Source organism: Urocampus carinirostris, chromosome 2, assembly GCF_059441175.1.
Source record: "Urocampus carinirostris isolate Australia breed hairy pipefish chromosome 2, RoL_Ucar_1.0, whole genome shotgun sequence".
NCBI lineage: Eukaryota > Metazoa > Chordata > Actinopteri > Syngnathiformes > Syngnathidae > Urocampus > Urocampus carinirostris.
The window spans coordinates 47070506-47094695 of record NC_142350.1 but is presented as its reverse complement, the minus strand read 5'-3'; the positions used below and the strand labels follow the sequence as shown (position 1 = coordinate 47094695).

At 38.0% G+C, this 24190-nt stretch overlaps 2 protein-coding genes across 3 annotated transcripts; one reads left to right on the top strand and one right to left on the bottom strand.

Moving 5' to 3' along the window:
• Positions 1-791: 791 nt before the first annotated feature.
• On the bottom strand, positions 792-8988 carry rabac1 (Rab acceptor 1 (prenylated)). The gene is made up of 6 exons (XM_088326785.1): positions 8865-8988; positions 7343-7478; positions 5520-5732; positions 5360-5457; positions 3135-3236; positions 792-1525 (listed from the first exon to the last, which is right to left on the bottom strand). The coding sequence occupies exons 2-6, from the start codon at positions 7459-7461 to the stop codon at positions 1437-1439; spliced, it is 621 nt and encodes a 206-aa protein (XP_088182911.1). The 5' UTR covers positions 7462-7478; positions 8865-8988; the 3' UTR covers positions 792-1436.
• A 2227-nt stretch (positions 8989-11215) lies between these two features.
• On the top strand, positions 11216-23920 carry dedd2 (death effector domain containing 2). Of its 2 annotated transcripts, XM_088326783.1 has the most exons (7): positions 11216-11426; positions 11538-11595; positions 12938-13416; positions 14530-14586; positions 16198-16341; positions 19932-19985; positions 22877-23920. In XM_088326783.1, the coding sequence occupies exons 3-7, from the start codon at positions 12972-12974 to the stop codon at positions 23281-23283; spliced, it is 1107 nt and encodes a 368-aa protein (XP_088182909.1). In that variant the 5' UTR covers positions 11216-11426; positions 11538-11595; positions 12938-12971; the 3' UTR covers positions 23284-23920. The 2 variants fall into 2 exon arrangements, with proteins under 2 accessions (XP_088182909.1, XP_088182910.1); XM_088326784.1 differs by lacking the exon at positions 19932-19985 and having other exon boundaries at positions 11219-11426.
• Positions 23921-24190: the final 270 nt, after the last annotated feature.

Here is a 24190-nt window from a genome sequence, read left to right as displayed (position 1 = left end):
CCACACTCGCTCTCCCCCCGTTCTCCCTCACCCACACCTTCAACCACACTCCATTTAATAGAATATCGATCGGCTGCTTTTGCCGCAGTGAATAAGCCGGCATCTGTGTGTATATGAGAGACACACTCACACGTAGCACATATTATTGAGGGCGAGACGGGGGGGGCGAGACGGGGGGGGAGTTCAAGGTCATCGCCATGGCAACCCCAGTGAAGGGGTCCTACGACTGAAGCAGGGGCCACACGGGTCATCGGAGGGCCGGTTCGAGCGAGGCCCCGTTCGGAGTCAAACGATGGGAGATAAAGACCAAATGTCGCCATTGCAATACCAGGGAGCAAAATAGGAAAACTGAAGGCCAGACACAATATAAAATTACTCTGCACAATTTATATTTGAGTGATTCTTTCTATATGTCAAAGATTAAGATCAATAAAATTCAGTTAAAGGTACATTATGTAATATTTGACCACTAGGTGTCACTATCGTATAGTCAACCGAAAACGAGTCCTACAAAGCAAAAGGAAGAATAACAACTCCGGTGAGAGTCGAGACCTGAAGGACAAAGCAAGATTTTGTTTTATGAAACGGATTTAAAAAAATTACCAACGACCTTTAGCCTGCAAAAGTGGCTATTGGGATTGACTAGAGAAGGAAACGGTTGAAAAAAAAGAGCTAAATTATGAAAAAAGCTTTTTTTTTATAGAATTGATAATAATGGTGAGCCATAGGCTGCACTGGGGGCTCGCGTAAGTGGCTAGAGAAGGAAACGGTGAGAAAAAAAGCACAAAAGCTGATGAACAAAGCAAGCTTTTATTAAAACGGAACAGATTACAGCAGCTAGTAGTGAACCACAGCTGCACAGGAGGCTAACGTGAGTGGCTAGAGAAGAAAAAAAGTCGGAAAAAAAAGAAATGGCACAGGAATCATGGGATTTGGAGACCATCACAAGTGGAAGTAAGTGGAAGCTAGTTTCTCTAAGATAATTCTGGAAGTGCAAATATTTTGTTTTGTTCAGTATTTGTTGATGTTGTTTTGTGCACCTCCTCAAGTGAGCTAAGCCCACTTGGTCATAAAGCAAGTTTATCCATATACACAGAAAAAGCGGAAGATGACGTTTTTTTCTGCATAGTGAAAACTTTATTTGTACAGTAACACAAACTCTTCAAATGACCCAATGACAATATCAAATATTGAGCATGAAAAAACTGTATTATTTAAACCTAAAATTAAAAAAGATAATACATATTTATAATTTTGTGAAGAATCCATTTAGAACTGTAATTGTTGATATATCAAAATCAGAGTTACAAGATTACAATGTGGAAACATACGCATACAAATTGCATTTGGCATTTCCTGTTGTGCATGAACGCGCCATCAGAATAATTCTGATTGCACGTGTGTAACAGCAACAATTTATAATTCGATCGTACGTATCAGACGGCCTCCATGAGTAATTCTTCTTTATCGGAGTTTTCCAGTTCTCGGAATGCAGCGTGAGTTCCAATCACGAACAATGTCGCTCCTGGGGAGGGGGGCACAGAAATACACGTTTTCATTGATACTTTATACCAGCTGTGAGCAAACTACGGCTCATGGGTCACATGTGGCCCGGCAGGCTTTTTCATCCCCAGACAAAGATTCTCAAAAGATAATGACAATAATTTATTAAATGAGATGTATATTTATACATATAAAAACAAAGTGCTGCTAATAAAATTGTAGTTTTTTTTTGTTCCAGCCTTGTCCCCATTGTTATCGTTTTACTACAAAATATTGCAACAAACACTGCAAAATTACTACAAAACTAAAAATTCTAATTTAGTGCTTAAACACGTGAGTCTTCATGTATTATTTTACTTTTATTCTGGATTTTTTTTAAAACTACAAACATACTGCAAACATACTACTACAGTGATAATTTAACACAAAAACACCGCTACAGACATAAAAATAAATCTACAAAAATACTTAAAAATACTACAACGAAATTACTACGGAAATACTACAAAAATACAACTATAGCAGTTCTAAAAATACAGTTATACTACAAGATACTTCAAAAATACTGAAACTACAAAAATACTACTATGAAATTACTACAAAATACTCCTAAAGTAATACTATGATACAGAATTACTACAAAAATAATATTAGAGAAGTACTACAAAATACACCTTCAGTAAAACAACAAATATACTACAGAAATACTACAAAAATCATACCAGAATAAAACTACAGTAAAACTAAGTATCCAATTTAGTGCTTCAAACTGGTTCCTTAAATATTGTTTTGTTTTCAAAACGTATTTGATAAGATAAATGTTATTTAAAACACATAAAAATAAAATATGAGATGTAGATGTCTGCATGTCTATTTATTCATAAATGCGATTTTTTCTTGAATTGTTCCTGAACAAAATCCTGTATATTCGTAATTAACACCTAATTTGCATTACTGATGTTTTCAAAATATTGTGCAATGGAAGGTATTCTAATTCTCTAGATGACATTGTTATACAGTATTTGTATTTTTGTTACTTTGTTGGTTTTACTCTGTGCTGAATTCTGAAACAGTTGTAATAGTAATATTTCTATTTCTTTTTTAATACATTTTAAGTCTGCAATGTAGTTAATAAGGAATAAGTTCATCCTAATTACAAACTAACTCAAAGGGGGCAGGGTTCATTTAATAATCGTGAAATTTCCAGGCAAAAAGTATCGGTATTGGATCAATATCGAACGATACTACCATATATTTACTTCGATCGGATCAATACCAAAATTCCCAGTATCGGTTACCCCTAGTTTGTGCGTATGACAAATTGCGTCTGCTATTGGTTGACATCATATAAAACGCTGGCCTGCGATTGGTTTGTGTCACGGCATCATTAAAATGCCAATATGCTATTGGCTAAACTACCGCCCACAACACCTTTTTCTTCATCCCAAGGATTTACTGTATTATGGTCTGCTTCTTTTACCGTAGGTGTAATTTTACATTTTACCACTCGTAGGTGGCATGAATGTTTAATTGTATTCAATCCAGGTTTTTATACAGACAGAAGACAACAGTCCATTTTACATTGTACAGAATTGGTTTACTGTTGCAGAGCTTTGACTTAAGAGACTCACCCAGAACCCAAAAGACGGCGGCTCCTGCTCCAGCCAACCAGAAAACAGGCAAGGAGATGCCACCAGCTAGACTCATTTGATGTGGCACGGTCAGTTCCTTGCCTGTAAAAAATGAAAAAATAAATGCCGATCAAAACAAATAATAAATGGTAAATGGTCTGCATTTATATAGCGCTTTTTAAGTCAATCAAGACCTCCCAAAGCGCTTTACAATGTGCTTCACACTATACATAATCCTTGTCGTTTTATATTTTTTTGAATGTCTCTAAGTATGTTTACATGCAGGCAATAGTCCTTTTGGAAGAGGACTATTGCCAGTATACCAATTATGTATAGTCAAGTAATCGAGCATAATCATCTGATTAAGGTGTTAGTATTCTGATTTTCTAATTACTTGTGCATTCGGGGAATTTTCATGCCATAAGGCCCTATGGGATGTGTGGAACAGAGTATCCAAAACTTCAGCTTACTCGCTGAAAAGCCTTCTGTGTTGATTGATTTATCTGGGACATTTCAGTTTAATTTTCTGCCCCCACGGCACAGGTTTGTCCTTCTATGTTTGGTGGACGTCTCAATTGTAGCCATCAATATATAATGTAAGTTTATACTTTTTCTAATGTTGCAAAACATCGTTTTCTTCCCCTGTGTGTTTGTGTGATTCCAGGTACCAAAAAGATGGTTATCAATATAAAGGCTGGAGCTGATGAGCAGTTCCTTCGCAGAATATTCTGATTTGAGATACAGAAAACAGCGGTAGCAATTCTCAAGTGTAAAGAGTATAAGAATGATTACCATCAATTTCATACACTAAGAAGGGCGGAGTCGATACGAATTTGAAAAGATGGAATTTCTCGCAAAGCAAAACCGAAAGTACTTGTACTTATAAGTCTTTGTAGAGATCTTGGGCCTGAGCCCAAAATTCAGGTCAGGTCTGGGCTTAAAATTTTAGTCATTAAGTCGGGCCGGCCAGGCTTCTATCTCAACGTTTTCTCTCTTTTTTTTCCCCCTTTGTGGAGGATCTGCACAACATACATTTACTTTTACTCAAGTAATTATTTGGATAAAGTAAATGTTTACCAAACTACGAGTTTAACTCAAAATCACTAAATCCAAAGAAATTTTCTTCCTCGGTGTTGGGGTAAAGGTCGCGCAGATTCCTCCTTCCACCTCCCTCACGTCAGACGGAATTTCTGCTTCTTACAAGTAGCTTACAAGCTTTACAAGCGTTCTCTCTGCTTTTTGGCCAAAGATTTCACCGTTTGCAGTTTATAATCTGCAGAATATGATTTTCTTTTCGGTGCCATTTCGTTCACTTTTCTTAGCTCCACAGCGCCAAAATGTGCCGATCAGCACCAAACTGTTCATTTTGGCGCTGCATACTCGATTTAAAGACCTTGGCCCTAAGTTAACCCTAAAGTGCGTAGTTCAGCCAAAACACACAGTTCGGCGCTGAGGTACGCACGGTTGACGTAATGCTTCATGTTTATTTCGGGCTCGGTTATCAAATCAAGTTAATCCGCTGGGTTTGGGCAGGTTCAGGTTTATATACCTGTGACTCGGGTAAGCTGAAATGTTTTAGGCCCTATCTTACCTCTAAGTCTTTGATTAAAATGGTTATAGTTAGTGGTTGGTTATAGGAATAAGTGGAGAGGTGTTGTGAAAGGATAGTGGGACTTTTGGACGCGTTCTAAAGGATGCGCAGGGCACCCGTACAATGCGGCAGGGGTAAACCAGTGAAAGCTGTCGACCCCTGCTGTTGAACAGAAGATTGTGTCGTGTCACCCTGACCCGAGTGACAGGGCCGCTTCCTCGTGTCGCGTTTCATCTGGAGGGACGAAAGCATGACCAACTTGGGTGCCGAGGTACTTAACTTGTTTGGGTGTTTGGGCATTTGGGTTGGCCATGGTCTACAAAATTTTGAGTGTTTTTTTTTTTTTTGCTACTTTTTCCCTTTTTTTTAAATGTTCTTTTTTTTATGTGTTTGTCTTGCTGTAGGTCACCACTTTCGAAGGATATGACCAGGGTAGATAGATAGATAGATAGTCAGAATTTTACAATACTCAAGGCCACTTCTGGCTACAAAATAAAGCACAACCGGAGAAATAGAAAAGCTGGTATATAAAACAATAGTCTATATCCAATCAAAATATGGCCTACATTTAAACGTAGAGATTTTCGACCATTTTAAACGTGCTCGTGACTTTTAAACAGGCTTCAATACTCACCAAAGATCACCAGCTTGGACTCCAGCGATTTAAGGTGGATGATGTAAAAGGCACCGACAAACACAGCCAACGCGATCAGTAACATCGGAGAGCTGATTCTGCAAAAAGATGAAAACAAAAAATCTATATACAGGAACTGTGAGTGAAGACTTATACTTACATGCAGTAAAGGATGAGCCCGAGGAAGATGAAAGTGTAGTTGCTGTTGTAGGTGTCTACATTCTTCACCACTCGCTGGCACATCTCGCCAAAGTTACGTGGCTTAGAGAACTTGCGCTGATCCACAAAGCTGGCCCAAGGACGGATGGAAACCCGACGTCGGTCCAGCCACTCTTTAGCCACGTTGGCTGAAAAGCCCTTGGGGAGGCCCAGCCTGGGGATGTGGAGAATTCACCAGTAAATTGATAGTCATTATCACGGCACAGAAAATCATGGGTTGCTCTCTGCCCAGTCTGCAGTACATTGCTGACAACGTGAATTTTCTCATCCTGGCCACCATCTCTTTGACCTACTGCCCTCTAGTCCTTTAAAAAAAGACTAACAGGCTAAAAGACCGTTTCTTCTTTAGGGCCGTCACCACCCTAATCAAACACGCACAACTGCAGAAAAATATGCCAGAGTATAGGAAAATATTCATAATTTATTTATTTACTGTATTTACTTCAGTATTTTCTCTTATTTTTCTAAATGCTGTTCCTAAGTGTTGTTTGCACTATTATCATTGCATTATTTTTCTGATGATGGGGAAAATTATAATCCAAATCAAGTAATGGGGGGTGGGCAATATGGCAAAAATATCCTTTTTTTTCAAACAGAATCTTGATTTTTATCACAATTCTTCCAATTTTTTTTAATACATCAGAAAATACATTTGAGAAATTAGGGTTGGATTTTGATTATAGCATTCAGCATTTGCATCTGGAAACTGTCCACAAAACTAGCATTAGTTGTTGTGTGACTGTTATTAGCTGATAAATTCAGTAACATTAGCTACTTTGCGCAACTTTAAGACTTTAAAAATAGATATATTGAATATGTACATACAATATTTTTCTGTTGATCTAAAAAGATTTAAATCGTCTTAACAAACGTTCAAAATAATCTAAAATAGGGTTAGACAATATGAAAAAAATGTGATTTCATTCCTAAATCAAAAAAAAAGAACTTTCAGAGCATAATTTTGTTTATCCATTTAGCATTAGCGGCTAGTAGCTGGACCCACAATGCTAGCATTAGTAGTTTGTTTTGTGACAGAAGCATTTGCCTCTTAATTGATATATCAGTTCATCAGAAAAAACTTTACAATTTAGCAAAGATATATGCTTTTCAAACCGTTTTTATATTTTGTTTTAGTGTGTAGCATGAGCAGCTGCGCCCGCGATTCAAGCGTTAATAGTTTGTTTTGTGACACAAACGTTAGAGGCAATTTTTTTTTTAATTCAATTCATCGGATGTAAACCTGGCAATTTAGGAAGTGTATTTGCTTTCAAAACATGGTTAAATTTGTATTTTACCTTTAGCTGCTAGTAGCTGTATCCGTAAGCTTGTAATAGTTTGTTATGTGACAAAAACAATTCATGCTCAATTGATTTATTCGATTCATCAGAAACAAGCTGACAATTTAGAAAATGTATAACATTTTTATTTTAATGTTAAGCATTAGCCGCAAGCAGCTGCATCCACAACGCTAGCATTTTGTACAGTAGTTTGTTTTTCATGACAAGAATTGGCTGCTAAATTGATGAATTCAATTAATCAGGAAAGAAATCCAACAGCTAAGGAAATGTATCTCGTTTTGGAACAAGGTTGAATTTTTACTTTAGAGTTAAACAATAGCAGAAATATTGCTAGTATTTTATTGTTAAAAGCCATAATCGTGGATTTGTAATAAATCCAGAATGTGTGACATTTTTTGATTGAATTAAAGAAAAGAAAGAACTTGATCACAACATTCTCATTTTCTGAGTCCTGTGAACGTCTTACTTGGCAAGGATGCCTTGTGAACCAGTTATGCCCGTAGGATGAGCATCCTCAGCAGCGAAAATATCTCCAGCTTTGCTGTCCATGTCCACCTGGCAGTTCTCTCCTTTTGGAACTTGCATTTAGCTATCTTTTAAACCTGATAAGAGAAAAAGGGGAACATACAAAAAATATGAAGAGAAAAACCGAGGACAATCATTTCATAATGCACAAACATAAAGGCACGGAATAAAAAATGTTGACATTCATAGAAAGCAAGCAATACAAAGATTAGAAGACGAAACTGTTTAACTGAAATTTTTGGACATTAAACTCGAAATAGAATAGAATGATCAGCAAAATGAGTGATACTATTTTTTAATAGAAACCCAGATTTAACGTGGAAGTATTTTTTTATTATTTTACCATATTTTTGGTGCATTTTAACTGTACCTTTTGCAGTTAGAGATGCAAGAGTTGAGGAAAAACATAGTAACATTCTTCAAATATATACACCGTGTTTACCGCAGTATAAGGCGCACATAGAAAACAAAAACAAATTGAGACAAATTCAAAGAGTCCCAGTTATATATTATTATTGGTAGATAGGGAAAATATTGTAAAAAAATATATAGAAAAAGCATGATTGCAATTAAATGCTACTACATGTGGTAACCATTTTTGAACGGACCAATTCCTTTTTATACATTTTATTATTATTATTTTGATGCAACCCTAGCTCCTGCAGTAGTTTTTATTTCATGCATCTTGTGATATGGTGTGCCTTAATTTACAAAAGACCTTGCATGGGTTGGTTCAAATGTGCTCATGTATCTACCCATTGAACAAGAAAATATGACTTGTAAAGATTTGAATTTTCATAGATTTTATCCTGACATGTTTACTGTAATTTTTATGATCATTATGGAAAAATTCAAGAGAAATATAGTAAAGTATGAAAAAGATTAAAATGACCTGCAAATAGAACAGAAAAAATGTACTTGGAAAGGTTTGGATTTTTATTGATGTACTATATTATTTTCACATATTTGCTGTAGAGTTTAAGTCTGGGAGAAATACGGTAAAATTAGTGTAAAGCCCTTTGAGACTTTTTGTGATTAAGGGCGTCACAAATAAACATGACCTGATTACAATGTAATAACGCTATTACATTGGTCAAGACAGTAATGCAAATAGTAGGGACATATTTGTAGGAACACGTCAGCTACAGTGGAAACATTTTGTTTATTCTCTGCTAGAAAATACAACTCACATTCAAGACCGGAAAACCAAATTTGTAAATGAAGATCATCTTTGGCTAACTAATGACGACGACAACACAAAACAATGAGAGTAAAAATTACAACGATTAGCATATTTGCTAACATCGCCGATTTTTTTTTCCTGCTTTTTTTTCGTGGCTGGAAAACATCACCAAACGAAACATATATGTTTCGGTTTGAGTTAACACTCCAAAACAAAAACGGTTAGATTGTGCTTTGATGAGTAAATAAATTGTTATGAAATAAATACAACAGAAACTTACACGATCGAAATCCGTGTGCCCACGGGCGTGTTGACGGAAGTGACGTAATATTTAGTCACCGCCTCCACGAACGAGTCGGTACAATACAGTACTTTATTTCAATTCTTAAAAACATATACAGGACTGTCTCAGAAAATTAGAATATTGTGATAAAGTTCTTTATTTTCTGTAATGCAATTAAAAAAACAAAAATGTCATACATTCTGGATTCATTACACATCAACTGAACTATTTCAAGCCTTTTATTATTTGAATATTGCTGATTTTGGCTTACAGCTGAAAAAAACTCAAAAATCCTATCTCAAAATATTAGAATACTTCCTCAGACCAAGTAAAAAAATAATTTTATAACAGCAAAACTAAATCAAACATTTGAAAATGTCCATTGATGCACTCAGTACTTGGTTGGGAATCCTTTTGCACGGATTACTGCATCAATCCGGCGTGGCATGGAGGCAATCAGCCTGTGGCATTGCTGAGGTGTTATTGATGCCCAGGATGCTTCGATAGCGGCCTTCAGCTCATTTGCATTTGTAGGTTAGGTCTGGTGTCTTTCATCTTCTTCTTAACTATACCCCACAAATTCTCGATGGGGTTCAGGTCAGGGGAATTAGCAGGCCAATCAAGGACAGTGATGCCATGGTCAGTGCACCAGTTACTGGTGGCTTTGGCACTGTGGGCAGGTGCCAGATCATGCTGGAAAATGAAATCCTCATCTCCATAGAGCTTTTCAGCAGATGGAAGCATGTAGTGCTCTAAAATCTCTTGGTACACAGTTGCATTTACTCTGGACTTGATGAAACACAGTGGACCAACACCAGCAGCTGACATGGCTCCCCAAACCATTGCTGACTGTGGGAACTTCACACTGGATTTCAATCAACTTGGATTTTGCTCCTCTCCAGCCTTTCTCCAGACTCTGGCACCTTGACTTCCAAATGAAATGCAAAACTTGCTTTCGTCTGAAAAGAGGACTTTGGACCACTCTGCAACTGTCCAGTGCTTCTTTTCCATAGCCCATGTCAGACGCTTCTTCCGTTGTCTTGAGTTCAGAAGTGGCTTGACCATGGGAATACAGCTATTGTAGCCCATTTCCCGGACACGTCTGTGAACTGTGGCTTTTGATACCTGGACTCCAGCTTCAGCCCACTGTCTTTGAAGCTCCCCCAAATTCTGGAAGCGGCTCTTCTTCACAATTTTGTTAAGGCTGCGGTCATCTCTCTTGGTTGTGCAGCGTTTCCGGCCACATATTTCCCTTCCAACAGACTTTTTGTGGATATGCTTTGAAACTGCACTCCGTGAACAGCCTGCTCTTTGAGAAATTTATTTTTGTGTCTTACCCTCCTGATGGAGGGTATCAATGATGGTCCTCTGGACAGCAGTCAGATCACCAGTCTTGCCCATACTTGTGATTTAGTTTACTGAACCAAGCTGAGTGTTTTTAAGGCTCAGGAAACCCTCGCAAGGTGTTTCGAGTTAATTAGATGATTCAGGTGATTAGTTGAATAGCCTACTTGTATACTTTTTCATGATATTCTAATATTTTGAGATAGGATTTTTGAGTTTTCTTAAGCTGTAAGCCAAATTCAGCAATATTAAAATAATAAAAGGCTTGAAATAGTTCAGTTGATGTGTAATGAATCCAGAATGTATGACATTTTTGTTTTTTTAATTGCATTACAGAAAATAAAGAACTTTATCACAATATTCTAATTTTCTGAGACAGTCCTGTATGTATAATTTTGGTGTGAAACATAAGAAATATTTCGTTTTATATTTTCCTTTAAAGAGTGAAAACAGCCTAGTTGAGAAGCACATCTGAGATCAGCTACTTGCTTTTACGTTGTACTGACAGTGATGAGACCTTGAATGTAAATTGACACGAGATCAGATAAATCAATGTGAATGTTGTATCGTCTTTATTCGTTTTTCCCTTCACCCTTCAAATTGTCAATTAATGTATGTAGTAATTGTCTGTAGTCTGTAATAGTCTGTGGTCTCTGCAGCCCTTTGAGACTTCTTGTAATTAAGGGCTGAACAAATAAACATGCCTTTTTAATGCATTATTGAACACACACAGAAACACAAATAAACATGACTTATCTTATATTACCATTTGACGTCGATGTAAACAAAACTAATTGCATATTTCTTCAATCGATCTGAGATCAGCACGAGACGCGGTCTCTTTAACGTAACAACGTGAGTGTCAATTTGGCTGATTCAAAATCAGATATAAAATTTTCATTCCCTTTTATAGTGTCACCAGTTTTTGTATAATCTGACCCCAAATCAGGGATTATAAAACCGCGCCCCCAGTAGTACTCGGCCTGTGATTGGTTAGTTTCTCAACATAAGGAAGTGGTGAGACTGCCTCTATACTGTATATAGAGGGGGGGGTTTGTTGTTTTTGTTTTCGGCTGTTGAATCCTTTGCATCGTAACAACTGAATTTACACCTCATGACGAGCCAAGATAAGCGTAGTTATATCATCCATCGCACGTTCTCACTGTAGATTTATTGTCACCGTTGTCGTCCCATGCTAGCCCAATCTCACGCCGTGTAAGCATAAAATAATGAAGACACCCGTTTGATTTCATTTTGATCCATCCTGTGCGTTGGAAACTTCGAGACCTTGCAATTGATTTTAAGAATTTTCTTTTGTCCTTGTAGGTTTGGTGTCATAATCAACGCTGCGACGACCCATTCCCCGGCAACATACTTTGGCAAGGTATTTGCAGGTTATTTAAATGAAAACAAATGGAGGTGGGTTTTAAAAATGGCGTCTGTGGAGCGGCAACACTGTTTGCTTGTAAAGCTGTATAACGCATTGTTGTTATTTCTACTTTAAGTCTTTTGCAAAAACGGTGATGTCAAAATATTTCAACTATAGAAATACAAATAAACTATTTGCTATCAATGAGCTATAGACTTGAGCCTCAGCATAACACCTTTTAGTTTACAATTAGCGACACTTTGGAGTACTTGTACACATTGTCCTTTCCTCTTTTTTTGATATATACATATTTTATTCTTATTGTATCCCAGTTTTAAACTTCTTTTATCAACATTGTACACCAGAGTTGTAAAGAAATTTTCATTGCCATTATTATGTTAATGACAATAAAGATAATGAATGAATCTTAAGTACAGTAATTTCACGTTGTTAAATAAGGTAGTGGCATTGAGAGGGATGGGTGCCACCAGGCTGTACTTGGCCAAGCAAGACACACCACAGGAAATTGTGCCCTACGACCCTAGTGGTTAAGGGATTGATCCATTCTTCCATTACTTATAGTAGACTCCAGGGAAATGGCATCCTGTTTGGCCCCTTTTTCATGGTATTTACCCGACTACGACAAAAACAAAAATATTTAGCGTGTGCAAAAACTTTGCTCCACGATGCCTGCCTGCTATTGGTCAAAGGATCACATGTCGATATGCTACATGATAACTATGGAGATGGAGCTTGCAATCATTTAGAAAAAAAAAACTTTGAAGGCACAAAAATAGCTACCTGTGCTAAGTTGCTTGGCAGGAACAAATAGAGGATTAGGACGAAATATTTAGTCCCTTCTACAAAAGACTCGGTGAACCGCTGAATTGTTATTTATGGAATTACTTTGTTGTTGCAATCAGAGTCAGCATTTTTTTTAAAGCATAACTATCCTCTCTGGTTCTTATTTTGTAGATTGTACCTGCTTAGAAAATTTGTGACGGGACATTGTACCGTCCTCGGTGACTGAATTGCGAAATGTTACACACAAAAACTTGCACACCTGCACACAGGTTTTTAAAATTTGAGTTAATCCCAACAAAAACATTAAAAATTACTGGCCTACAAAATGGGATCAAACATTTTGGAACACCCTGTAGTATTTTGTTACTGTTTTTATCTGGGGTACCGTGGCTTCAGAAGCCATTGGTTTCTATCTTCTGCTATATTTCAATTTCACTTTCTGATCCCCACTTCATAATGGATTAATGCTGTATCCCAGGTATCTACTGCATTTCAGGTGTTAAAAAAATGGTATGAAAATAAAACTGCTTCCAAAGCATCTTCTCTTTCATAGTTTCAGATTCCGAAAGTGACCGGGTGACCTCACCATGGCCAGCATCGCACGGAGGCACCAACTCATATGGGATGAAAACAATTGCCTCCACTTTTACGGCTTGCTGTCCCTCCACGAGGTCTTTAAAGTTGTTGGTTCTCAACTGACGGATGCTGACGTCGAGGTACTTTCCTTCCTCCTGAGTGAAACCTGCGGCTATGTCCACCCCTTGGACCCCGAAGGCTGGACTGTGAAGCCAGAAGAAGACAACCCAGGCGAAGGACCGAGTGCCAAACTCCTGGCAGCCTGGAGGCGGTTGCAGTCCAGGGGCTCGGCACATTTGGCTTGGTCCAAGCCCAGGAACGGCCTGGAGTTGCTACTGGAGTTAGAAAGGCGAGGGTACATCAGTGAAAGAAACCTGGAGCCGCTTCTGCAGCTACTCAGAGTCCTCACCCGTCACGACCTGCTGCCTTTAGTGTCCCACAAGAGGAGAAGAACAGGTGAATTTTGTGATCTGATACTGACATGACACTCAGGCTTTATACAAGTACTTGAAATCTTTGATAGTTGCTTGAATTTTAATGTTGTTTTCAAAGTTTGAAAATTCCTTGAATTTTCAGTGAAGTGGTTCTAAATGCTTAATATTGTTGCAATGTTTTTCTGCAGTCTGACCCTATAGACAATGCATTAGATGACGAAAAATAAAACGGTCTATTTCAAAATGAGGCCGTCATGCTACTCTGTTGGCTTTGCTTTGCCATTGCATTTGTTCTTCCCCCTAGATTAATGGCAGCTGCCATTAGTTTGTATGGTGTTGTCATGTGAAGCGTCATCACCCTCTACAAGAGGACAAAGTACCCCAGATAAAAAGTCAAAATAAAAATATTGTGAGTTCTCATGTGAAATATCTGTGTATATGTTTATTTAAATAAAATTATAAATAAATCTATTTGTGAAAGAAAAATTAAATAGTATTTTTCTTTGTGACTTGAACTGAACAAGTGGAGTTGTGGGCGGATGCTGTGGGGGAACGGGGGTTTATATTACCTAATTTTAGAACTTCTACTTGCAAAGATTGTCATTACTTTAGAACTGAACGAAAATGGTGAACATATAATTACAAGGCATATAATGGTAAAGTACTACTAAAGAAGCTGTTTAGGTGCCTGGTCCCCTGTATCCTTTTTATTTATTTCCAATGTATCTGATTCGAGACCCTATCTGCAAAAATAAAACACTAGAAGATTTCATTCGTGGGGAAAATGCCGTTAAAAGGGCTGAAAAAGATCTTATTCCACATTGTTAAGTGAAAACATTGTAAGGCGAGGTTCTATTGTATGTTTTTTGTTTGCTTGTTTGATTTTAATAATTTGAAAGGTCACAAAAAATAATTGTTATCAGAAAGGAATAGACTTATTTTTTTTTTAATCTGTATTTCTTCAAAACTGAAGTTTTTATATAAAATCAACCATGTTTTGCTCCTGAACTCGATTTGTCTGTTGTTTTGTACAATACCTTGAATTGCAATATTTGCCATTTTCATGGTATTTGGAGATGTTTAGGGTGTTCTTTTACAACCTTAGTCCTTAAAGAATTGTTTTTCCACATTGCAGTGTCTCCAGAACGACCCGACAGGCAAGGTGGCCTAAAGTCGTGCACGTCTGGCCTAGGTATGTCCTCTCATAGACTAATCCAGTGTTCTCGTTTTCCCGCGTCCCTGCGTCCTGGACACATAATTTTTGCTGGGGACACATTGTGTCAAATCAACGTGCGTCCCCGGTACGCAACTTTTTTGACAACAAATTGTCATGATTACCCGATTACTTTTTTTTTAACAAAGATTTATTGCACTCCACACTTTTCGTCAGGCAGATCCGCCATGGTTGTTTTGGTCCCGCGGTTTGAGTTTTCGTCTTGCGGCGATCTCGGCAAACAAGATCTCGTTGCTTCGAGATGACGTCATTATTTTGGTGGTTGTCGAGTGAAAGAGAAGTATGCCTCCGTACAAACAGTTGCTGTTAGGTGCAAATCAACAAAAAAATGGTAATTTTTTCAGTGTCGGTAATAAGTTGAAACATAATACAGAAATTGGTAACAACGATAATAATGCCGGGACGAAAAAACGTCGGAGAAATTCTTCAGAAGACCGCAAAGGCAAGGAAAACACGTGTTTTGAAGCAAACGATTTGATGAAAGATAAACAAAAGAATACTCCTAGCAAGAAAAGGACTTTTCTGCCAAAATGGACTCAATTTTATTCCTAGTTACGCTATGAGAATGGAGGCTACATGTTCTGTGATGCGTGACAAAAACTGGATTGCATAAATCATTTCGCAATACGAACTTTCAGAAAAGCACATTGGATCGGCACAACGACAATGAAAACCACAAATTAGCTCTGGAAATTCCGTTGCTGCAATTGGACCTTGAGAAGGCATTATAACTGGCGGGACAGCAAACCATGAAGAATATTCAAACTGAAAAATTTGAAGTGATAACTGCTTTGTATTACCAATTAACTGTGATGATTAAAACAGGATGAATATATAGACTAATATTTCAGCAATATTATTTTGTATAATGTACAATATCGTGAACTGAAAAATCTGAAGTGATAACTGCTTTGTATTACCAATTAACTGTGATGATTTAAACTGAATGAAAATATAGATTAATATAATTATTTCAGCAATATTATTTTGTATAATGCACAATATTGTTTGAACTGAAAAATATTGAAGTGATAACTGATTTGTGTTTCCAATAAACTGTGACGATTAAAACTGAATGAATATATAGATTTATATTATATATTTGTCGCCGATTTACGATTTCAACCTCGATAACACTAAATTTTGGGGACCCATAGATCTCTGTTGGGACCCATAGATTTTTGAGCATGCGAGTCCCCGGGACCCATCACTTTTCGGAGGTAAAATGAACACTGCTAATCATAATGTTTCTTGTTTCTTTCCCAAAGCATGTGAGAACAGGGATGACTGTTCCTTCAAGGCTATAATTTTGATTCCAGGAACGCTAAAGTATTGTTTTTCTCAGACGTCCCAAAAGCATTGCTCACATATGAACATTAAATATCTCCAAAGACTCCTGTCACAACATAAAGTATTTCCCCTCAGGTTGTACTAGAAATCTTGAAAGCTGATCAGCATTCTTTTACAAATGGTTCCAGCTTTGTGTTGTCAATGGCTACAACTTATTGCAAAGGTCCCAAAAATGGTGTCCTTAATGGCACAAAATCTGACCAAGTGTTTCTGTGGTAGGATTTGCCTCAATGGTGAGTGGAGCCTCTGAACAGAGGCGGAAAAGAAGGAAGAGAGGGCACGGCTGGAGTCGCAAACCGAAGAGGACCAATATGCAGGCACTGTCACTACCACAACCAGCACCACTTCAGACAGCGTCATGCAGTAAGAACACCTCATTCTTTTTTTTTTTTTTTTAAATAGTCTTCTCTTCCCTCCATTAAAAGACAACAGAGTAGTCTTTATTGTCATTTATGGCAACATAGTGTACATTGTTTACGCAGAGTCTGTTAAATTCATTTAGTCTGGGGGACACAAAAAAGAGAAAAAGAGTAGGTGCTATTTTTTGTCATGTTTGTCATATTGCACCTTGGGGGATTGTATCTTGTAAGAACCCTTCATAAGGTTTTTATTTTCCTTATGTTAAGATTTTTGAGTGTTTCCTCGCCTGCATGCTGCTTTAGAGTCAGGGGATGGTGTAATTGTAACATGTGCAGTCTTTTGAGACGTTTTGTGATTAATGGATATACAAATAAATGTGACTTGACTTGATATTGCCTTAAGTGGCGCGTCTGTCACTTGACATTAGGACGGGTTTCTTCAATGTTCTCTGTGCGATTAATGGTAGCAAATACAGCTACAGTGGGTGTTTTGCGATTGGCGCTTGGCGTTGGAGACACCCAGTGAACATATTTAAAACGGCAGGTCATTGTTTGACTCATTTTTCTCTTGTGCTTCTTTCAGCATTGTCTCACGGGCCACATAAAATGATTTGGCAGACCATATTTGGCCCCCAGGCCACGAGTTTGACATGTGTGGTTTACAACAAGATTAAATTTGGTATTCCAGGATAAAAGAATATTAAGACAGCTAGGCTATATTTATCAGATAGTGTTTGTAAATGGACCTTGGTTTTAAATAGTGTATTAACATTCCAAAAACATGCATTTTAGGTTAATTGGCAGTTGCAAATTGTCCCTAGGTGTGAATGAGCGATTGAGTTGTTTGTCTCTGTGTGCCTTGCGACTGGCTGGCAACCAGTTCAGGGTGTCCCCTGCCCACTGCCCAAGGACAGCTGGGATGGGCTTCAGCACTCCCGCGACCCTAATGAGGATAGGCGGTGCAGATATTCAATAAATATGTATGCTTTTCGATTTAAGTTTTTGTTTGTCTTCATTTTTTGTGCCTGTTTTGCGGAGTGTCTGCTCAAGGGAAGAAACTTTCTCAGACTCTGTTGGTCTTTGCTTTGAGGGACCTTTAAAGTCTGCCAGAGGACAGATGAAAGATGTGGTGGCCTGGGTGAGAGAAGTCCTTGTTTGTGGCTTATTTGGACACGGAGCACAGAAAACATCAACAATTAATAAACAAAAGGAAACAACATTTTTGCCCCAAAACGGCTGTGATATGATACATAAACATGTTCCCATAGGGAATAGGCGGAACAAAAGCTTTTAACTTCCCTTTCCTATTGCATATTTTTCTTTAAAGAAAAATATTCCGAATCCAAACAAGAAAATGGAACCCTGCATTTCAGGCCTGCAACTATCCCCTAGTGACTCCTCTAAACCTTGAACCTACAGATTGGGGGGCGAGCAGCCAATGATTTGCTGGACTATGTTGAAGCTTCACATTTTCTCAGACAAAATTTACTTAATCATGCCACTTTACTGAGCAAAGTAGGGATGCACTGAATTTTTGGTACCAAAACTATCTCACGAAAAAGACCAAAAGTACGTTTCCGATCCTGGCTGAGAGAAAAATTAAAAGCTGACAACAGGATTTTGAAAGAACAATGTTGTAGTGACGTGACATCTAAAGTCAAGCGAGCCCTGCGAAGGTGGCTTTCATTCTGCCTGGAGTTTATCCCAAAACTCCTCATAAATTGTCTTTAGGGTCTTTCACATTTCAGCACAAGCTAATGTCATCCAATTCTGCCGATTGCCCTCTTACCGTATTCCGGATCCGCCCAAGTCGACACATGACCAACCCACTTGTCTCTGTCTTTCTCTTTCCTCTGTTTGCAGCTGAAAATGAAGCCACAAAAGTGTTCCGTCACGCAATCAGGGGAGAACTTTACGCTCTAACTGCGCCACAGACAGCGCAGCGTTCTTTTTGTTTTTGTCTCTCTGCTCTCTTGGTCAAAAACAAGGATTGATTAAGTCGATACTGCAGGCTGAGAGACTCTTAAATGGGTACTTAATTCTTTTTTTTTTTCATGGCCAAGTTGTGGAGTAAGTGAAGTGTTTGTTTCGTTCTCAGGTGAGAAAATGTCCACTCTGTCTAATCGAACAAAAATAATTTTATAATGCACACATTGTCGTGTGTTCATGCTCTAAGGGGAGTGCTTTGAAAATTGGTTATGCCACAGCCATCAGGTTGTGGAAACTTGATATGTTTAATGATACAATACTAATATTCTAAAATGGTATGGAAGCTAAAATGAGAAATGTGCCCTCAATTCGTCAGTTTTTAGTAGGATATCTGAAATCAATGGAAATTTTATCTTCAAAAAGAAACCAAAACTGCAGACACTCAGACGTTTATTTTTTTCAGGTAAAGGACATGATTGATTAGGGATGTATAAAATTTGCTGAAATGTGTTTGAAATTTTAAAGTTTATCTATTTTTTGAAGTCTGTATATGTTCATTGCCCACCCAGGGAAAAATCAGCAATATTTTGCTTTTTGTGTCGGTCCAGCTACATCAATATTGGTTTAAAATGTAATCCAGAAGAAAGTTTCAAATGCAGCCCTGGATATTCAACACTCATAATAAAGATTTAACATGACGTGTGTACAAGGATTTTAACACAGAGATACCAATCTCATCAACATCTCCAAAATGTCGAAAATGTAGTTGTTTCTCAGATCAGTTATCCAACACATTTTATTCCATATTTATCCTGCAAAGTTTGTCTGGAGTTGACTCTTCACAAAATCGTCATCTTCTACTCTCGAAATTAGTGCCGCATTCTTCGACAAAAAATACTGTCCTTTTTTCCCCTGTAAACTAGCTTCTTTTTTAATTCGGGAAAACTAGCTTTGTTGTTGTTTGGAGCGTAAAAAATTTCATTCTATATTCATATTCATTCCTACCTAATCATTTGTTTTCGGCCTAAGTCGACTGTTACTCCAAAGCAACTTCTTAAAGTGAATTATGGCAGGTAATAATTCTATTTATGTTCAAATGTAACCAAACCTTTTTGAGTTTTGGCTGACTTGCTTCCGGTTTGCATGTACTGGCCAGTGCTATCCACGTGGATTTATCAATTTATCTTTTTACGATTTTTTTTTTAACTTGTTTCAAAAAGCTGTATCTTCATATTTTAAAATCGTTTTATTTTTACATCTTTGCACTTTCATTGTAAAACGGTCTTTTTAGTTTAGCAGCAGTTGTACTGTAAATTTTTTTTTATCTCATCACTTATTCTAGTTGTCTATTTGCAAAGGTGCTACATTGAACGTATTGGTTAACCTATTACAGTGCGTGAAGGGTGAATCCGCATTAAATTACCCTTAAAGTAGCCACGGACCACTTAAAACACGTTTTTCATTCCTACCTTTACAACGAGACGAACTCACCTGCTTATTTTGTGAATTAAAGCTTCTAATGGGAAAAAGATATAACATCCTCTGTGTGCATTGGGTTTGACTTTTGGTTCTACAATTTATATACTTCTTTCTGGTAACTCAAACAAATATTTTATGATGCTCTGTGCTGTGTTCAATTGGTGCTTGTCCTAACGTTTCATCCAGGTCTTCACACTCTTCCTAAAAGCCTCACTCTCATCGTTAGGGGTGGCAGCTACGGTAAAGACCTTTATTATTATTTTTCTTGCCCTGTCAACTTTGATTTTGTACAACGTCCAAACAGAAATCCCGATCAAATCGTGGTGCGTTTGCAGTATGAAAACGACATTGTGTAACCAAACAAATTTCTGTCGGGTATTTCATCGACCACCCGGCCTCAATTTGATGGATTCCACTGTGGCCACTCGGAATGTCTGTTCCCTCAATCTAATTACAGCCCTCGTTAAAGCACGTTGCTCTTTTGCAAATGTTAAGAGATGCGAGGATCGATGCCTAAATTCAACATTTGCCTTTCTAATGTTGGCATTTTGCAAACTTTGCCCCCTGTGGAGTTCTTTCGCTAGCCCATGCAGACAAATTGGCAAACTCAGAGTTGACTTAGAACGCTTATTAGAACAAGGATGATTAACTGCACTCCATTGATGGTGTTCCTCTCTCTCAATACAGTCCTTCCTCGTCGAAGTTTGATTCTAGAAATGTTACGCTTTTTTATTTATCTGCTTTCTCCAACATGGGTGATCGAATTCATCAGCTCATTAAGTCCTACAGGAGCTTGGTTGTTTGAATCAGATGTCCCTGAGGAGGGAGAACCAACCTGCCTTAACCCATTATAGATAATCAACAACCTAATTGTTTAACTGAATTGGCAATGACTTTTTTTGTTCTCCATTTTTATTATTCAGAAAAAATGTCTGAAATCGTTTAATGCTGTCTTGGTTTAAGCTTTAACTTAATGTTTTATGCAGAATTAAAGCGTTAAGTTAATGGGTTTATTGCTGAGTTAAAGCATTACATTCATATAATTGTACAAAGTTTAAGGTTTAGCTTAATGTTTTTTTGCCAAGTTAAAGGCTTGGCGTAACATTTTAGTCCAGAGTTGAAGGCTTAATATATAGAATAACTAACTTCAAATCTTTTAATGCAAAGTTAGTTTTAACTCAAACACTAGAGCTTTGAAAAAGCTGCGTTGATGTATTTTTTTCCAACTCTTTTTGACAGAACTAATTTAACCCAATTAAGAAATTTGCATTTGCTTTTTCCTTGACAAGCTGACCAAAATTTACCAGATTTTTTCTGACCTCTACAAATTCAACCAGTCACCGAGGCAAATTTGTTTGTGGATGCACTTCTTTTGAGGAGGACAGAAAAGGCCTCGTATTTTTTACTGATTAAACTACCACTAAACTAGCACTATTACATAACGATGCAAGTTTTCCCTCAAAGATGCCATCCGTTCTGTTTGTGCTGGAATGAGTTAGTTCAAATCTTGTTGTTTTTGGAGGAGGCGAGATGAGTTTGTTTTGCAGCCAAAGTCCTCAAGCAGCCGCTTTCCACTTGGCCTTTCCGGAATAGTGACACAAGGGAACGCTCTCTCATGGCGGCACTAGTGCAGTATGTATCCTCTGATCTTCATCGCTGTGCTGTTGCATGACCGCCAATCCTGTTCCATGCAAACACCCAAAATTGAATGACTAAAAAAAAAGAAAAAAACTCCTGAGGCTCACATAGTTAAGCTTCCAACCGTGAATTTTTGCAGAGCCGGCAGAATCTCATTCACTAAAACAGCCACTTTGCTGGACCCGTCTGCACTTTTCTTTTCCCGGTACTTGGCAATGTCAACGAACGCTCGATCAAAAATGACAATGTGAAAGTTCCAGTCCAGTAGGTGTTCCGCCTACCCGATCACGAGCTCCTTTTTTCGGTGTCTTTCATGTGATTTTTGTTGGCGTGCAATTCGTCAATTAGGGCGAGCGGTTTCCACTGAATGTACTTACTTGGCTCTGCTCTTTAAAATGACACTTTTCCACACAAATCCAGAGAACGCTGCTCTCAGTGACTAACTACTTTGGGTCATTTGCTCGTTTAAAGAAGTGGTCATATGTGTCGATCAAAACAATAAATTATAAAAAATAAAGATTGAATTAAAAAAGGAAAATGTTGACGATTGACAACTATTTCATATGGTCAGTTTATTTTGAAAAATAATTACAATTTAAAATACATTTTGAAATGATGGAAATAAGAACAAACCAATAAAATAATTCCCAGCATCTGTTTTGTTTATGCCTGTAAAAAGTTTAACTGTAGTGTGATGACCCCCATATAAACAATCATGAACTTCATCTATTTTGAGAGAGCCACACCATATACTTCAAGACAAAATCCAACGAAACCACCAAACCTACTCCAGACAAAAGGTAATTCTTAAGCGCACTTTATTTAACTGTGTGACCTTTGATCTGATCAAATCTATTACGTAATAAGAATGCCATGGTCCGTGAGCCATATCAATATAAATATATAAAACTTAAAATTTGTAGTTATTTAAGAGTATAGCTCAGTCCATTCCTACTACTCACCCAATCAAATTGTTCTGGGTGGCTTTGCTGGTGTTTTGGGGTATTTACAGTTTGTTCTCTTGGTTTTTATCAAGTCTTTCGACAGTGATCATAGCTTGTTTAATGAGATTCCAAAGAAAGGTTTTTTTTTTGTTTTCTTTTATTTTCTTTTTTGTTTTGTTTTTTTGCGACGTACAGCCAAAACTGTCTGTTGTTGTGACACCTTGACTGGACTGAACAAAGATTGGTTTGAGTTGTCCTGGCTTTGCACGCGCTAAGATCGTTTTCGCACAGGACAATATGGGAAATATCTAGGCTAGTCTTTTATCTCCAAGCCTGTTATACTCATGAAAAGAGCCGTATATGGCCCGCGAGCCATAGGTGCCCGACCCCTTGTTTAGCACAAACTCTCAAGAGCTTGAGATGCAGAGCCAAGCTCGTTTAGTGCAGTAAAGAAAATGGGCCAATCTGATGTTTCTGACAGCTGTCTGTTTTTCTTCCTCCTTTTATCCTCCCCCCTCCCTCTTTTTCATCCACCAAATTTCCGCTCAGACATCCGGCTGAGGGTTCGAGCAGAGTACCTGGAACACGATGCAGCGCTGCGAAACGGCGTGTCGTCGGACAAGAGGCAACCCCTGGAGCGCCAGTTCGAGCTTTTTCGGCAGGCTGACTCGCTTTTGCGCTCCCGCCACCTGGGCGCTATCGTATGCGACATAAAGTTCACCGAGCTGGACAACCTGGAGGCCTTCTGGGTTGACTACCTGAGCGGGGCCCTTCTAGAGGCCCTCAAAGGCGTTTTCATCACAGACGCGCTCCAAACGGCGGCCGGACCCGAGGCCGTTCGCTTGCTCATCAGCGTCGACCAGGACGACTACGAGGAGGGATGCCGAATCCTGAGGTCTGGCAGGGCCCCAGCATCTTCTACCCCCGCTCGCAAAGACAACCCGCATGAGATGTAGGTGGAATTTTCACCATTTTTGTCCTACCTCTAGATGGCAGCAAGAACCACTTGCTTATTGTAAGCCTGGAAGCTGGAATCTTTCAGTTGAGACGTAAAAGCTTCTAATTTTCATGAAATCACGTCGGGATGCTTCAGAATAGGAAAGCAGAATGTAAAGAAGACAAAGAAGAGCATGACCAAGGAAGGATGAGTGGGTGAGACCCATTCCAATGCATTTGGTTCCTCACGTACTTTTCGGTAGTCAAAATATGTATAAATAAGAAAATATAACATTTTTCGTGTGCATTTGTGTTTCAAAGAAAATATCTGTGTTTGAAAAATATTTTTGGTGGTAGCACTTAATTTGAATTTGAATATTTATTTTCAAAAGGTGGCGGAAATCCATTTTTGGGCTCTAGCATATAATGATTTTGCCCAGTAGTTTGTGATTTGTGCCATAGTCTCCCCATTGGTGTAAGAAAAACTTGTAAAAAGTGTTTGTTTAATAGAATATGGAAGAAAAGAATGAATAAAACTTTTTGCGTTTGAAAAACCTTTCTGGTAACTTTGGCATTTTAGGTGTAAAGCCTTCATTCTCCACTTTGCTGGGGTGCCCTAATTCTTCTCATGGATATTAAAAACCAAGCTGCAAAAGGTTTATTTGTATTCTGCAGTTGTTTGATTACTTACCCTACAAAATTGAATTTGTCCCTTCGATAACCCATTCTGTTAGCTTCAGACATTGTATGTATATTTCCCAAATTATCCATTTTCCATTTAGAATTTGATTTTGATCTGGGCTGAATTGAAATGTATATAATATAAACTCAAGGTAGAAGAATAAGAGAATTTACTCCTTGTATAACACTTTAATGTTGCTACTCTAGCCCATTGCTAATCTTTTACATTGTCATGAATCAGCTCCG